General features: G+C 36.1%; 1 protein-coding gene and 1 pseudogene across 2 annotated transcripts in view; both read left to right on the top strand.

Moving 5' to 3' along the window:
• The window catches only part of LOC111147536 (centrosomal protein 85 like), a 168,769-nt gene that overhangs the window by 78,518 nt on the left and 72,852 nt on the right, over nt 1-17,399 (top strand). For both annotated transcript variants that reach the window (XM_022503618.1, XM_022503616.1), the window contains exon 4: nt 12,747-12,868. In XM_022503618.1, coding sequence (XP_022359326.1) covers nt 12,747-12,868 — 122 coding nt within the window. The remainder of the gene's footprint in view (nt 1-12,746; nt 12,869-17,399) is intronic.
• On the top strand, nt 14,460-16,727 carry LOC111147709 (annotated as a pseudogene).

Here is a 17,399-nt window from a genome sequence, read left to right as displayed (position 1 = left end):
TCTTGGCCCTGTCCTATTCAGCCCTTACCCTGTTAACCCAAGTTGCCTTCTCAAGTGCAAAATTGACTGTCACTTACATGTTGAGAACTGTTCTTTGTATCATCATCTCCCTCAAGGTTAAAAGCCCAGACCTTACAGCATTTCATACAAAGGTCTTTCCTGATCTGTCATTGTCATTTATTCCTACCATAATGGATGTGGCAGCTCTGCCATTGTATATGTTATTTCTTCTTTCTGGGAGCTGTTCTTCCTTTCTCCTTCCTCTGAATAGACTTCATTGTTCAAAATGAGTGGGAAGGAGCCTGTTTTGTTAGTTTCTAATTTTAAATTGCATAAGTAATAAATATCTCTTATAATTCAGGTAAGTCAGATTAACCCCAAGTTGGAAGGCAACTTTATATTTTTTATAGGTATATTTGTTTTCTTTGCCATGAACTTCATGAATAAAGACTTTTTGGAGAATATTTTTTCTATAATCCTTACACCGCTTATCCCTTAGAAGTTAAATTTAATGGATGTTTAGAATATTATTTTACCATTATTATAAGTGAGCTCTTAAAAGGATAAGTTGAAGGAAGGAAGAAGTGAGAATAAAGACCCTTCAGGGTTTCACATGAACTGATTTATCTCTAATGTTTGCTTCTGAAAATTTGAGATTTTACTTGTTCTTGATTTTTTAAAAAGATTTTATTTATTTGAGAGAGTGAGTGAGCAGGGGGAGGGGAAAGGGAGAAGCAGACTCCCTGACCAGGGGGCCTGATGCCTGGCTGATCCAGGATCCTGGGATCATGACTGAAGGCAGGTCTCTTAACCAGCTGAGCCACCCAGGGACCCCATACATATGCTTGTTTTTTTTTAAACTTATTCACATTTTGACGTATGTGTATAACCTACTGGTTTGTGGAGTAGCTATGTGTTGGTCATGGCTTATTGAGGAGCTATGGAACTTGAACTCTGGTTTTCTCATAAATAAAATGAAGGCAGGTTGACTTAATTTCTAATGTATCTTTGAGGCTTAAATGTTCTATGACTATACCAAGGTGGCTTCAAAAATGCATTTTAAAAGCCATTTATCTTGCTAGCTCTGTTAAAATAATTAAACATGTAAATTTCACATTTTGGTTCCTAATTCATTCCTTTAGTCAAACTATAGGTTTACTGGTTCTAAACACTAGGTAAACAGTACGGTTAAAAAAAAAAGTCCTTACCTTTATGTATCTTTTATTTTTAAAAAAACTCTTAAAATAAGAAACCAATACCTGTTAATTGAGGAATAATTTTTACTTACTAATGTGTTTGGGCATTTTTGATGTGATTACATATTAAAATATATATTATAAACTATAATGAACCTGTCATTTTTGGGATATAAATGTGCCATAGTTTATTGAATTAGCCTGTTGTTATTATTAAATGATTTATAATTTTTGCCTTTATAAACCACAGAAACATTATGATGAATGTTTTTTATAACTAAATCTGATACATTTCTTTGTCTTTTTCAGTCTCTTGGCTCTGTAAACTTATTATAACTATTAGTTCATTCAAGGATATCCAAACTCTTAAATGAATTTGATTTGTGTGAAATCCAGTATAATAATTTAAAAGTTAGGTAGTTAGTTGATAGCATTTCCTTTGAATTAGATGAACTTCTTTGAGAAAGTGACCTAAGAACAGGAATTTTGTGGTGAGGGTTAGACTCGGGAACTGGTAAACATTCAGAGTGATATGAATGGCCACTCTAGCAACTGAAGGAATAACACTTTTAGTTTAGATCAGGTGGCCTCTTAAACTGTGTGCTTCTGCGCTGCGATGGGGGAGATATCCTTACCTAAATTAAGGTCTGAGCTTTCATAGAAAGGCATTGGTAATATTAACATTTAAGACAAGTCTTTCATTACCTCAGGTGAGAACCCCTAAAATATAATAGCTTCTCTTCTTCATTACACACTTAGCTGTCTTGAAATTGTTAGAATGCAAATGCAACTGATCCTTAATTTTTCAGCATAGATGCATTCTTGGAAAAGTTATGTAAAATGGATTTTGATATGTGGAATTCATGTTTACCTATAAAGCAAGAGATGTAAAGTGTCCCAGTGGATAAGATTAATAAGCCTAACTTCGTAATATGTAGGCATTGTAACTTTTTTTTCCCCCCAAGATTTTGTTTATTTGTGAGAGAGAGAGGGAGGGAGGGAGAGAATGAACGAGCATAAGCAGGGGAAACTGCTGAGCAGTGATCCTGATGTGGGACTCCATCCAAAGGACCCTGGGATCATGACCTGAACCAGAGGCAGATGCATAGCCAGCTGATCACCCAGGTTTCCCGGCATTATAACTTTTTATCTGCAGTTTAAGATACTGTGCGTTGTACATTGGTTTTGATACATCTCAGTAAATCTGTACTTCTTCCTTAACCCATCTCCAAATTAAAAGCTTAGGCAACACAACAAAAGGATGTGAACATCTCATCATTTGCTGTTTTCATTTGCCTTTAGGTTAATTGATCAAGTGTGCTGAGTGGTTTTCAGGACAGCCCTAGTATTGGTATCAAGAGGATAATTTTGGCACAGTTGTTCATTAGCCTCTCTTGCTAATATATTCATTTTTATAGGTTTATTACTTAGTTGGGATCATAGACATTTGAAGAATTGTTGACATTTGAAGAAATATTGGTGTTTTTAAATCTCGCTTGAAAAAATAAATATCAAAAATTTAATATTCATACAATTATAAATCTGTATAATAAATGTTAGAGAACCACGAAGTGCTTTTAAGACTTCACATCTCCAACATAGAATACAGTATGGCCCTGAAGACTGTCTTTCAAATTTATCTCTAAAATGAAAACTAAAGTTAAATTAGTTACGTGGATTACTCAGAGATTTGCTGGGTCTGAAAGAAATGAGGCTAGACCCCAAGGGCAGAAAAGTAAGATTTTTATTCAAATTTAAGTTTGTGAATTGACCTTTGAACTATAATCTTTAAAGTGTTTATATTTCTTTCTATTAGGTATATTGTTGCTATGAAAATGATAAAATTTTAAGTAAGGATAATCTGGGAGATGGTAGCTTTTTGTTAATTGTAAATTTTTAGATTGCTCAAGATTTAGCAAAGACAGTCAGGTTTTGTGCTGAGTACCAGGGATTATAAAAAAAAAATAAGGCCTGCTTTATGATACAGATGAAACTGGGAAAGGAATCACTGTCATAATTACTATCATGATGCTCTAATTACAATATTTGCTTCTGCCACTGGAAATATTTAGAATTTTTTGTGAAGACTGAGAAATATACTTGAGGGAGTGTATTTTATTCATATTCTTTTTACTGATTGTATACTGTAGGCCAGGTGTTGAACTAGACTCCAAGGATAAAAAAGAATTCTAACATTTCTAATTCTAGTATTTTTTAGAGAACTATGTGAGGGGATGTTTGAATTGAATAGCAATCAACTTAACTCACGTTTTATGCTCTATCTCTTCTCGACAATTTTGCCCTGAGAAGATTTTCCATTGTTGACTCTTGAAATATATATTTTTTGAAATATATTTTTTAAAAATAGTATTTTTAACATTTTGAAAAAGAAAACATTTAATGGCCCATAGCTGCACTGTTAGAAAAGAAAAAGTAGTATATGGATGGTAAGCAAAGTCAATAATCTAACTGATATAAAGTAAAAGTCTTCTTCCTCTCTTCCCATCAGCTAACCATCATTAATAGTTCCTTTTGTCCTTTTAGAAAAATGCTTTCATACATTTTTAAAATCATATAATGTAGACAGTGCTTTTGTCCTAAAGCACATTTATTATTATGTGTTTTTCTTTTATCTCTTGATAGTAAAATATGATAACTTGAAAAAAACATATTTTGGTAATCTGCTTTTTAAAATAAATGAAATATGTCAGTGCTTATGTTATGGCTCTGCATAGGGTCTGGTTCTATGGTGTGGTACATTTGGTATCTGTAACCTTGGGCAAGATCCCAGATAAATCCACATTATGTTAAATATTTCATTTTGATAGAATTCTCTCCATTTCTGTTTCATATAATATTCCTTTCATGAATTGTCAGTTATACCCTTTATTATTTTTTTTCCCTCCAGTTTGGCTACCAGTAGAAGCTATTAGGCTTGTTAATTACAATTAACAAATTAAGTTTATTAAAGTCTTCTGTCAATATATTTCATCTTAAATTTTAAAAAAGTAAATTATTAAACAAATGGTTTGGATAAAACTATACTGGTTTATAAGTAAAAATTAATGATTACATTTGAAGACTTAAGCTTCATTTTTTTTTTTTTTTAAATCTTCTGATTGATTTGCTTAAGGAAAATGATTTGCTCCTCAGTCTTGGATATACCATTTCCCCCTTCACGTTTGCATTTTGATTGTAATGAGATTGTATTTCATGCATGGATCATTCCTTTGTTGGCATTTTTAAAAAAACATGCTAATACTAACAAAGATTGCACTTTGTGCATCCATAGCAGTTTGATTTTTGAGAAGAAAAGGTCCCTTCTTCCAAAAGAAAAGAGTTAATTTAATAGTAATTTAGTTGTTTAGCAAGGTGGAAATAAGTAATATTTTTAAGATTCTCTTTATTTTCATGCACATATATTTTTAAAATATAAAATATAGGTATGTCTCTTACAGGTTTTTAAATTTTTTTTCTGAGTTTTTACCCTTTAAGTAACTTGATGTATTTGCATTATTGTTTCAGTAAGTCTGATTAGGATGGCAAAGGTAGCTAGCATTATAGAATTAATAATAAAGACAAATTGAAGAAATAATGAAATAGTTAAAACACAGTTCCTGCTAAGTGAAATAAGTCAAGCAGAGAAAGTCAATTATCATATGGTTTCACTTACTTGTGGAGCCTAAGGAATAACATGGAGAACATGGGGAGATGGAGAGGAGAAGTGAGTTGGGGGAAATCGGAGGGGGAGACCAACCATGAGAGACTGTGGACTCTGAGAAACAAACAGGTTTTGGAGGGGAGAGGCGTGGGGGTTTGTGTGAGCCTGGTGGTGGGTATTATGAAGGGCACGTATTGCATAGAGCACTGGGTGTGGTGCATAAACAATGAATTCTGGAACACTGAAAAGAAATTAAAAAAAAGAAAGAAAAAAATAAAACACAGTTCCTTCTATAATTTAAATTTCAGAAGTCAAGATGTAGACTTTAGTTTATAATTGTTCATTAGGAAGAGGTTATAGATAGAATATTTTTAAATATGCTTTCTGGTATAAATTTAGTTAGAGAAAATTTGTAGTAATCCACTCTATAAATAAATACATGGGCTTAAGATACAGATTTTTAAAATAAATGCACATAGTAATAATATAATATGTAAGATACTAATTTTACTTGAAAGCACAGTTCTTTTAGTAATTGTATAATCCATGTTTTTCCTATTTTTGGTAAATAAAATGTTCTTTGAATTCTATATAATTTGTACAGTTTTTTGTTTTCTTTTGGTTTTGTTTTTGCTTTCCATTACTGAGCTTTGTGAATTTACTTTTGGGTGAAGTATCATGATTCTTTTACTAAAAAGCACGTGTAGAGTATTGCTTCAGATAGACCATTCCAGGAAACAGAGGAGATTTGCTGTGTTATGTGACATGTTGTGAGTGATGAATGAGCTAAGGAACAAAGGCAAATGAAGGAGAGATAACGAGCTTGTAAGAACTGCAGAGGCTGTATTGCAGTTAAGTGTGGTAGCACTAGATTATCTAAATTTAACAGTATTTGTCCAGGCTGAGGCCAAAGAATTTTGAGCTATTTTCAGCTGCAATATAGTAAGCTTATTTTAGAAGCATGTTTGACTACTAAGTGACATATTTTGGCAACTTTTCACAGCATCTGGGTCTCATCTAAGTAGCATGTATTTGGAATTGTGGATGCCTGCTATCTCTATTTAATTATAAGAGTAGAATTGGCAGTTTACAATAAGAGATGCCTATGTGTGTGTTAGGGTCTATAAATCTGGATGGTTGGGGTGTAGATGCAGAAGAGTAATGATTCTTCTTTGGTGGTAAACTACTGTATTCTTCTATAAACCACCATTGCAACAGTGTATCTCCTACATTTGTAGGAAAACATGTAAACAGGGATTCTCTTCTCTCCTTGAATTTGGTAATTTAAATATAAAATACTTTCTAATCCCAAATATGTCTGGAAAATGTTTACTTATAAAAAGTGTCCTTGTTTCACCTGCACAGATTTTGAAATGTTTATTACTTTGATGACATCCTTTCTGTTCCATACTTCAAATTAGCTCACATAGTTACATGGCTTTATAATTATCCTTTAGATTTCATGTTCATGTCTAGTTAAAGTTTTATTATTATTCATAAGCTATAAGTACAAATTATATATTAAGTTGCCTGTGTCTCCTTGATTACTTATATTGGGTATAGTCACGTAGAAACATGACTGACTACTTGAAATCCTAAGGAGAACAGCATCACAACAGTAATTTTCTATTTTATTGATATGTGAATTTTGATACATTTTTTTTTTCCTAGAAAGATTCAAAGACCCCTTCAGTGCATCTTATTCAGATTCTTTCAAAAGAGTACCTATGTTTTCTAGAATATGATATAAATGTGTATTTTACTCTCGATACGTAACTGCCACAAACTGGTATGCCTCTCATGACCAGTTATGATTTATATAATAGAAGTTCTTGTTTTCTGACTACTTGGGGTAAAGATATGTTCAAAAATGTATTGCTAATGGGCTAAATGTGTTTATAATGGACTATATAAAATCTTTTCCTCTTCTCATATTAGGGAATGGGGTTGTCCTCTGTCTTAAGAGAAGGCTTTGGTGTTCTAGAGTATTAACAACTCTGAAGAATTAGTTCGTAGGTGGATGTGGGGGAGGAAAAAAATTTTCCTCTGACTCTGAGTTCTTGGCTGAGACTGTTGTAATAAAAGACAGGTGAACAAGAGAAAAACAAGTTTATTAACATGTACCTCATGTACACATGGAAGATAAGCAGGGGAAAATGAGGAACTCCTTAAGAGGCAGATTACAATCCAGGATTAAAAATCATATTAATGGGGAAAGTTAGGGAGTAGGATGTAGGCCTCTAAGGGGAGAGGAAATGAAATTTAGGAAAGATAGATGGGTCCTTAGAAGAATAGATGGGAGATATGATAGTCTGTGAGAACGTTTGTCTGAGTGCAGCATCGATTACAAGTCTCCTCTTCTGTGATGAGTGTCAGTCCTCCCTTGTTGATGAAATTTCCAGGGAGGGAATTTATGACAGTTGAGGTCCTTTAGGCAGATAAATGGAGTTTGGAGAACGCCTCTCCCGGGGGCTGGGGTGGCTCAGTCATTAGACATCTGCCTTCGGCTCAAGTCATGATCCCGGAGTCCTGGATTGAGCCCCGCATCAGGCTCCCTGCTTGGCAGGAAGCCTGCTTCTCTCTCTCCCACTCTCCCTGCTTGTGTTCCCTCTCTTGCTGTGTCTCTCTCTGTCAAATAAATAAATAAAAATCTTAAAAAAAAAAAAAAAAAGCCTTTCCCAACATTTGCTGTTTTTCAAGTGCCTGTGGCTCAAAATAATGTGTCAAAGGGGTATATTTTGGGGTTGCCTGTCCAGAATCCCTGCAGCCATATTTGGGGTGGCATGTTCTGTTATTGCATTCGTGGTGTACACCATTTACTTCATCTAGTCTTTTATCTCTGGGTTATTTGCAGATATAAGATAGTGCCAAAGTAATGAAGAGATATGAAATGACACCATTTTTAGTTTGCATACAAAAAAAGATGGTGAACTGGATTTGCCAATCTCTGCTCTACCTAGTTTTTCTATTTCAAAAAGACATACTACAGTCTTTACTGTGATGCAGATTCATTTGTTCATTTTTTTAAGGTTTTATTTATTAAGTAATTTCTACACCCAGCATGGAGCTCGAACTCATGACCCTGAGATCAAGAGTCACACATTCCTGCAACTGAGCCAGCTAGGCACCCATTTATTTTTTAATAGTTTTTCTTCATAGGAGGTTTATTGTGTCTGTTTTATCTTCTTGGTGAATGTTGCTTTTTACGAGTATAAAACTTTCTCATTTTAAAATTTTTATTTAATTTATCTAAAGGATTCTTTTTTGGCTAGAATTTTATGACATCCAAGAATGATACTGCCATTCCTGCTTCTCTTTTGTTCATGCTAGCCAGTATTGTGCAAGAGCGTAGTCTGCAAACCACATTAACTCCCAATCCACAGTAAAACAAAGAAAATATTAATTTTTATCTTGGGCTTGATTTTTCAATAACTTTCACTGTGAATGTTTTAAGGCAATTTCACTTGGCTACCTTTCTTTTTGTGCATATGTTAATGTTCTAAAGCTAAGATAATGCTATCCAGAACTATTAAGTGTGCGTTTATATATTCTCATGGTTCCTATTGTGTCACTGTCAGGGGGAAAACCCTCATCCCAGCTGCTTTTGGGTCCAATGCTTGGAAACTAACGATAATTGATACTAATAGGATTTCTTAAGTTATCTTCAGTTTATCAAATATCTAATTAGGAGAGGATAGTTCCTGTTTTGTAAATAAAGGGGAGGAAGCTGTTAACATTTGCTGACACATTACATTGGCAGTTTTTGAAGAATAACCCTCTGAAATGGGACACCTGGGTATCTCAGGCAGTTAAGTGTCCGGCTTTGGTTCAGGTCATGATCCTGGGGTCCTAGGATCCTAGAATTGAGCTCTGCCAGCTTCGTCTCATCATGTAGGGTTTCCTGCTAAGCAGGGAATCTGCTTCTGCCACCCACCCCGCCCCCCACTCCTGCTCCTGCTCTCATTCTCTCAAATAAATAAAATCTTAAAAAGGAAAACCAAAAGTCTGAACTGCTGTAAGTTATAATAAAAATAAGTTTTCACAATTGTTCCCTTTCTGTGCTTCTTTAGTAGTATAACATTGTTTATATTGTGTGCAAGGTCAAAAAGGTATGGTCACTGCTTTGCTAGTTGAGAATTTACAATATAATTTTTAAAAAAAATCTCTTAAATATCTATTTCAAGTTGCATTTTATAATTTTGTCTATATAGCTTTATTACATAATAATATGGCCTTATTATAAAAGCCTTAGATGAAAAAATGTCTCCATAATTGTCATTTTTAGTGGTGGGCAGTTATAAAAAATTTAAAAATTACTTTTACACCTACAGTATTTGGTTGTGTGTCAGATTTTGTGTTCTCCTTTTTAAACTTTTTATGAATCAGGGTTGAAATTTAATAAGGAAGACTATCATGCTACTTATCTAGGTAATTCTTTGTATATTACATTTTTAAAAAATTAAGGTATAATTAACATTTAATATTATACTAGTTTTAGGTGTGTAACACAATGATTTGGTATTTGTATATGCTGTGAAATGATCACCACTATGTCTAGTTACCATCTGTCACCATACAAAACTACAAAAAAATTTTTTTCTTGTGATGGGAACTTTTGGTATTTACTAACTTTCAGTACTTTTTTTTTTTTTTTTAAGTATTAGAGCATCTTATTTACAGGGGAAGGCTTTCTTTTCCTCATTTTCTTTATTCCTCTTTGCTCAGTTTCATAGCACAATTTTGATTTGTTTTCCAAAGGGTGTAGGTCAAGGGAGCTACAAATCAGATGAATAAATTTTCATATTTTGTTTTATGTATATTCATAGAGGTATCTGGCAGGTACTTTAACAGTGCATTCTGCAAGTGATTCCAGTGCTATACACCCAAGTGGTATCGTTATTTGCTTTTCTCTTGAAAAACCTCCTTTTCTTCCCCTTTACTCTCTCTTTCTTGATGCCAACAAGTGTTTCAAAACAGGAAAAGGCTTCTCCTTAAGAGGTTGTCTGCTGTGGGGAAATTCTTTAGCAGATGACTTATGAAGAGTAGAAAAGTTAATGTTTTCTTCACAAGTTCATCATGTGTTGCTTGGGCACTTTTTGTTGATGTTGTTTTTGTTGACTTTTTTGAGTTGTGGGCACTTGTCTTATTGAAATAGGCAAAAGATACAGGAGGTAAAACATAGCTTCAGATATTATGGTATCAGTCATTCCTGATATGTGATACTTAGAAATACAGGAACCTTTTTTAGATCTTTGGAAGAGGAGACAATAGATAACTCAGTGTGTATGTGTATATATATTATATGTGTGTGTGTGTGTGTGTGTGTGTGTGTGTGTGTATTCACTTTTAGGCACCAAATAAATGGAAATATTTGGTATTATAAATTCTAGCACAAATGGTTTACCAAATCATTCTGATAATTTCCAAATCTTACATTGAGTTTTGAAATTGTTGATATGGTCTTTTATTTTGCTTAGCTTTTACTAGTTTTAATGAATAAATGCTTGAGTTATAACTTGACAAAATAAATTTCATTAAGTGACTTACCCACTAAATTGATAGTCATTAAATAACTTGGAGTTTCAGTAAGTAGAGACTGTCTCATAGAATCAGCAATATTTATGGTGCTGAATCCTCTCTCAGCTCCTAAGAGCAGTTATTTTCAAAAATATTTTCAGGGGTGCCTGGGTGGCTCAGTCAGTTAAGCATCTACCTTTGGCTCAAGTTCATGATCTTGCGGACCTGGGGATCGAGCCCTGTATCAGACTCTCGGCTTAGGGGGGATTCTGTTTCTCCCTCTCTTTCTCTGCCCCTCCCCCTCCACTCATGCTCTGTCTCTCATTTTCTCTCTCTCAAATAAGTAAAATCTTTAAAAAAATGTTTTCAGCCCTTGTGATGATATGAAATTTTGTGAATACCTTATTTAGGCCATAGTGGACACAGTGGGGTACTTAAGATAACATGCTCTTTTGTTGGAGTGCCCAGGATTCAAACCTGTTCAGTTCTGCCAACTAATTAATTATAAGCTGGTAGGTAGGGTTGAGATGGAAACATTTTGGAGGGTTGACTAGTGCAGTGTAGGGAACCAAGTAATCAGAAAGGATGCCATTTATGGATGGAGCATCTTGAAAACCCCTTTTAATGCCAAAAACTCTTGATTTGTTGGATACTAGAGAACCTTCCAGGGGTTTGGGCAACAGCTAATTAGCAACCACATTAAAAACACTTCAGTATTTTAGCAACTAACATATCTCTACTAGGGCATATGGCTGAATATTAGTCTGGGTTGTATGTTAGGCAAAGGAAAGAATGAAATTCAGACTAACCTGCCCCTGGTAACCCTATGTCACTTAAACTCCAAATATCTGCCCATATGACAAAGCTATGTATCCTGTTATCTCCTGGTTTCTGTCCTTCCCAGTCTGTTCATCTTGTTTTGTCTGTCTGCTGCCTGAAACATCTTGTCTTGGTATTACTTGAAAATAATAATTTAAAGGGTTAATCTAGGACTAGTTGGTGTCACAAAATTAGTGGTTTATTCGGAAGTAAGTCTTGCCAGTAGCGTCTTTGGAAAACAAAGGATAAAAATATCACTGCACATTTGAATTTTCCTAAAGTTGCTTTGGAGTGTTTCTGTGGGATTATTTAGCTTGCCAAGGAATTTATTCCTTGTATTGGATTTATTCCTTGGTATTGGATTTACCAGTTGTATTAGTTTCCTGCAGCTGCCATAACAAAGGATACAAACTTGGGTAGCTTACACAACAGAAATTTATTGTCTCACGGTTCTGGAAGTTAGAAGTCCAAAATCAAGGTGTTGGCTCAGTTGGTTTCTTCTGAAGCCTGTGAAGAAGAATCTTCTATTCCATGCTGAGTTGCTAGTGGTTTCCTGACAATCTTCTGTGTTGCTTGGTGTGTAGATGCATCACTGCTATCTCTGCTTTCATCTTCAGATGGTGTTCTCTCTGTATCTCTTTACAGTCTTCTGTGTGTACTTGTGTTCAAATTTCACCTTTACATAGGACACCAGTCATATTGGATTAGGGCCCACCCCAGTGACTTCATCTTAACTTGACTATGTCTGTAAAGACCCTGTTCCCAAAGAAGGTTACATCCTGAGGTACTTAGGGGTTAGTACTTGAACATATCTTTTTGAGGAGATAAAATTCAAACTATGGCTACTAGTATATTAAGGTTCTCTTTTTTGTTTCAATCATAGGAATTTGAGGATAACTCTCATATTGGTTTTTATCAGTGTTGATTTCTCTTAAATATTTGAAATTTCTCTTAAATTCTAAGCACATTTTTTCTAAATTATGTAATTTATACTGGAGGCCAGTAATCACCCAACCAGATTATACCTGTTTAAGTCCTGTTTTCTATAAATATGTTTACTATTTTGTGAAAGTATTTTTGCTTTTGAAAGTTTAATGTAAATAAATCTGATGTGATAGGTGACAATTTGAAGTCTGTATGCTACAGGTACTAATTTTTATTTCCTTGTGGAAACCTTTCATATAATGTTTGTCTAGTCTAACCATGGCACATTTTCTTATTGTACTTCTTCCTTAAGCAGTGAGTGTTTAATCTCTCATTTCCTGAAAGTTTCCACAAGATAATGAGAATAAGATCTTATTTATAGTGTTAAAATAAACCAGATTAAATATTCTATTGTCACCAGTTATTAGACTTGTACTTTTACTTCACTTCCTTGAAATTCTTCCAAGTTATGTTGTATTCACAAGTATGATTTCAGACAGTCTTTAAAAAAAAAATCAAAGGGAGAGTTCTCTGTTTTTAATGAAAATCATTGGGAAAGTATTAGATACTGTTGAAATATTCCTTTTAAACACTTTAAGTATACTAATAGTATAAATATATTTGTGCAGGTTTTGACTGGATTGTCTCGTCAAAGTTATTCACCTTCTGGCTATCAGGATTTCAGTAAATGGGAATCAGTGCTGAAAATAAAAGAAGGACTGCTAAGGCAAAAAGAAATTGTAATTGATCGGTGAGTCTGTTTTTTTTTTTATTACTAAATATTTTAGGCATACAGAAATGTAGATTATGAAAAAATACCTTTGTATCCACTACTTAGAGTTTAAGAAATATCATCTTACAAATACAGTGATATCTCATGTCTGTCCCTCCCTCATCTCACCCCCTCTACAAACCTCTGTGAACCTCTGTGAGAACAGGGTTGGTCTGTTGGTTCATCTTTCTGTTTTCTACCACCCTCCTGTTTACATTAGAGTAACTCATTTGGAAACTCCTTTATGTCTTTATACATGTAGAAAGTTAGTTGCAATGCTAATGAATTATCAAAGATACAAGGTGTATCTTTGTGTTTTACACTTGGAAACTATCAAATTAGAAAATTACTTTAAAGTGCTAATACTTTAACTAATGTATGTTAGATCTGAAGATGCAAAAACTATGAACATCATGAATGTTTAAAATTAAATGACTTACAGGTAAACGTTTTAGAAATTTTGGGGGACAGGCCAAAAATTTTGCATTTTTGAGTACTGAGGCTTCGAAAAAAAATTTTTTATTCTTAATAGACAGTCTTCTGATTATTTTGAGCAATAAAGGTTAATATTGCTTAATTATATTACCCTTGATGTATATTGGTTCTACATAATTTATGTATACTTTAGGGATAGTTAAACTTGTATATCATGGTAATGGGGAAATCATTTGAGGAGGTATTTTTTTTCTTAATGTTAGTTATTGTTTATTTTCATATGCTTATATGGCATAAGGTAGTAGACATTTTAGTATTAAAATTAAATCTTAATTCAAACATTTAAATGTATTTAAGAGTCAAAATTTTGAAAGATTTTGTTTAAATATTTACCAGTATTAAGCAGGACCTACTGGAGTAGCATTTGAGTGGCTCAATTGGTTAAGCGTCTGCCTTGCTCAGGTTGTGATTCGAGGGTCATGGGATAGAGCCCAGCATTGAGCTCCCTGCTAAGTGGGGAGCCTGCTTCTTCCTCTCCCACTCCCCCTGCTTGTGTTCACTCTCTTGCTTTCTCTCTCTCTGTCAAATAAATAAATAAAATCTTTAAAAACAAACAAACAAACAAAAACCCTTCGTGAGAGGTGGGGCGGGGGTGGGGGATTCTTCATGCTCACCTGGGAGGAGAGACCACTACTTTGTGAAGTAGAAGCCTTCTTATTTCTGTACTTAATAAATCTTTGCCCCTTTCCCTAAATGGCTTGCCCTTGAATTCTTTCTCACACAAAATCAAGAAGCCTCCTGGCAGTGGGCCTGAGGCCCTCCCTCTTGAGGCTCTGCCTCTCTGGCATCACTTGCATACTTGATAAATGAATGAAGATTCTAGAAGATATGTGATTAATTTTATGAAAAAGCTATTTAAAAATATTAGCTATTTTGCAGTGAAGAGATGGGACGATGGAAGCAGGTCACAGAAGTGATGTTGCTGGAGGAGGGGGGTCGTGAGCCAAGGAATGTGGGTGGCCTCTGGCAGTTGGAAAAGGCAAGGAAATGGATTCAGACCCTACAGCCTCCAGAAAAGAATGTAACCCTGCCAATACCTTGATGTTATCCCCTGAGACCCGCGTTGCATTTCTAATTTACGGAACTTCTGACTAAGGACATGACTGGAAAGAAAGATGTGTACCGAGGCCCAGCCATTAGGGCTCTCTGCAGAATCACTAATGGAATAATGTTGCAGGCCATCGAGAGATACATGCTCCACACTGGTGTCTTCCTTACACATGATGAAGATAAGCCATGATGTGCTTAAGCGCTGGGTCAACAAAGCCCAAGAAGCCGCTTCCAGCAACAACATTATGGTCCAGTACCATGCATTGGGAGTCCTGTATCACCTTGAAAAGAAGGATCGCCTTGCTGTTTCTAAGATGTTGAATAAATTTACTAAATCCGGTCTCAAATCACAGTTTGCTTACTGCATGCTGATCCGAATTGCTAGTCGCTTACTAAAAGAAAATGAAGAGGGCCATGAAAGTCCACTCTTTGATTTCATTGAGAGCTGCTTGTGAAATAAACATGAAATGGTTATTTATGAAGCTGCATCAGCTATCATCCATCTTCCTAACTGTACTGCAAGGGAGTTGGCACCTGCCATTTCAATTCTTCAACTTTTCTGTAGCTCTCCTAAGCCAGCGTTGAGATACGCAGCTGTGAGGACCTTGAACAAGGCGGCAGTGAAGCACCCCTCTGCTGTTATCGCCTGCAGTCTGGACTTAGAAAACTTGATCACAGACTCAAACAGAAGCACTGCTAGTCTGGCCATTACTACACTCCCCAAAACGGAGTGAGAGCAGTGTGGACAGGCTCATGAAGCAGGTATCTTCTTTTGTGTCTGAAATCTCAGATGAGTTCAGGGTGATGGTTGTGCAGGTAATTAGCGCTCTCTGTCAGAAATACCCTCAAAAGCACAGTGTCATGATGACTTTCCTCTCCAACATGCTCTAAGATGATGGAGGCTTTGAATATAAGTGGGCCGTTGTGGACTGCATAATCAGCATTGTGGAAGAGAACCCTGAGGGTAAAGAAGCAGGTCTAGCCCACCTTTGTGAATTCATTGAGGACTGTGAACACACTGTTCTGACTACTAAGATTCTGCACTTGCTGGGCAAAGAGGGCCCCAGAACGCCTGTCCCCTCCAAGTATATCTGCTTTATTTTTAATAGGGTCGTACTGGAGAATGAGGCTGTCAGAGCTGCTGCTATGAGTGCTTTGGCTAAATCTGGGCTCAAAATGAGAATCTTCTCCCAAACGTCCTAGTACTCCTACAAAGATGTATGATGGACATGGACGATGAGGTTCGGGACAGGGCTGCTTTCTACTTGAATGTGCTACAGGAGAGGTAGATGGCACTGAATGCTACGTACATCTTCAACGGCCTTACCATCTCAGTGCCAGGGATGGAGAAAGCCCTCCACCAGTACACACTGGAGCCTTCAGAGAAGCCCTTTGACATGAAGTCTTTTCCTCTTGCTATGGCCCGTGTCTTTGAGCAGAAAGCAGAACTTACACTTGGGGGCCAGTAAGCCAAAGAAGTTGGCTCCTTCCAGGCAAGACATTTTTCAAGAACAGTTGGCTGCCATTCCTGAGTTTATGGATCTGGGACCCTTGTTCAAGTCTTCTGATCCTGTTCAACTTACAGAAGCAGAGACGGAATATTTTGTTCCTTGTATCAAGCACATGTTTACCAATCACATCGTGTTCCAGTTTGACTGCACCAATACTCTTAACGACCAGCTGCTGTAGAAAGGGACAGTGCAGGTGGAGCCGTTGGATTCCTTGAGGTGCTGTGTTGCCCCCACCTCCCAGCCCCCAGCCTCGCTTACAATCAGCCAGGAATATGTAACAGTTTGGTTCACCTGCCTGATGATGATTCAACCTCAGTTGCAGCCACCTTTAGCTGCACCATGAAGTTCACGGTCCGGGACTGCGACCCTGACACTGGGGTTCTGGCTGAGGAGGGCTATGATGATGGGTACATGCTGGCAGATCTTGAAGTGACTGTGTCTGATCACGTTCAGAAAGTACTAAAGCTTAATTTTGCTGCTGCCTGGGAAGAGGTCGGAGATATATTTGAGAAAGAGGAGAATTTTGCCCTCAGTTTTATGAAAACTCTCGAAGAAGCTATCAACAACATCATCACATTTCTGGGCATGCAGCCTGTGAGAGGTTGGACAACGTACCTGAGAACAAGAATTCCCATTCCCTCTATCTGGCAAGTGTATACAGAGATGGCTATGACTTATTGCTGAGGTCCAGGGTGGCCTTAGCAGATGGAGTGACCATGCAGGTGACTGGCAGAAGCAAAGAGGGAACACCTGTAGATGTTATCTTAGCTTCTGTTGGATAAATTTTTACTGGGCAAGATGAAGTCGATGCACACTTCACTGTCAGTGGGTTTTTAGTGGCATGAATTTCCCAGAGTCATACTTTTAAAGATTAATGTCTTTGGAGAAGCAAATTAAATACTTGGCGCTGAGCCAGCAGATCAAGCAAATATATGTCCTCATGCATGTAAATTTTTTTTCCTTTTTTTTTTTTAAATTCACTTGGTCAACTTTGGTATGACAGTACAGCTTTGGGTGATCTTGCAAATCAAATACTATCCTGTACCCCAGCTACTTAAACCTCATTATATTCTTTAATTTAATGTGCATCTGAAAGCTCCTGACAATATTGGAAAGCTTTTATCACAGAGGGGTGGGGGGGGAGACAGAGTCCATTTTTGTCAAAATTCATTTTTATTAATAGAAAATAAACACTTATTCCAGTTTCAGTTGTTATACTTGAAATTGCTAATAAATAATTTAAGGGGCGCCTGGGTGGCTCGGTGAGTTAGAGCCTCTGCCTTCGGCTCAGGTGGTGCTCCTAGGGTCCTGGGATTGAGCCCCACTTAGGGCTCTATGCTCAGCAGGGAGCCTGCTTCCCCCTCTCTCTCTCTGCCTGCCTCTCTGCCTGCTTGTGATCTCTCTCTGTCAAATAAATAAATAAAATCTTAAAAATTTTTTTTAAATAATTTAAA

This window comes from Enhydra lutris, unplaced genomic scaffold (assembly GCF_002288905.1).
Source record: "Enhydra lutris kenyoni isolate GAN:26980312 unplaced genomic scaffold, ASM228890v2 scaffoldscaffold17, whole genome shotgun sequence".
NCBI classification, from domain to species: Eukaryota; Metazoa; Chordata; class Mammalia; order Carnivora; family Mustelidae; genus Enhydra; species Enhydra lutris.
This window is presented reverse-complemented; position numbering and strand designations above follow the sequence as displayed.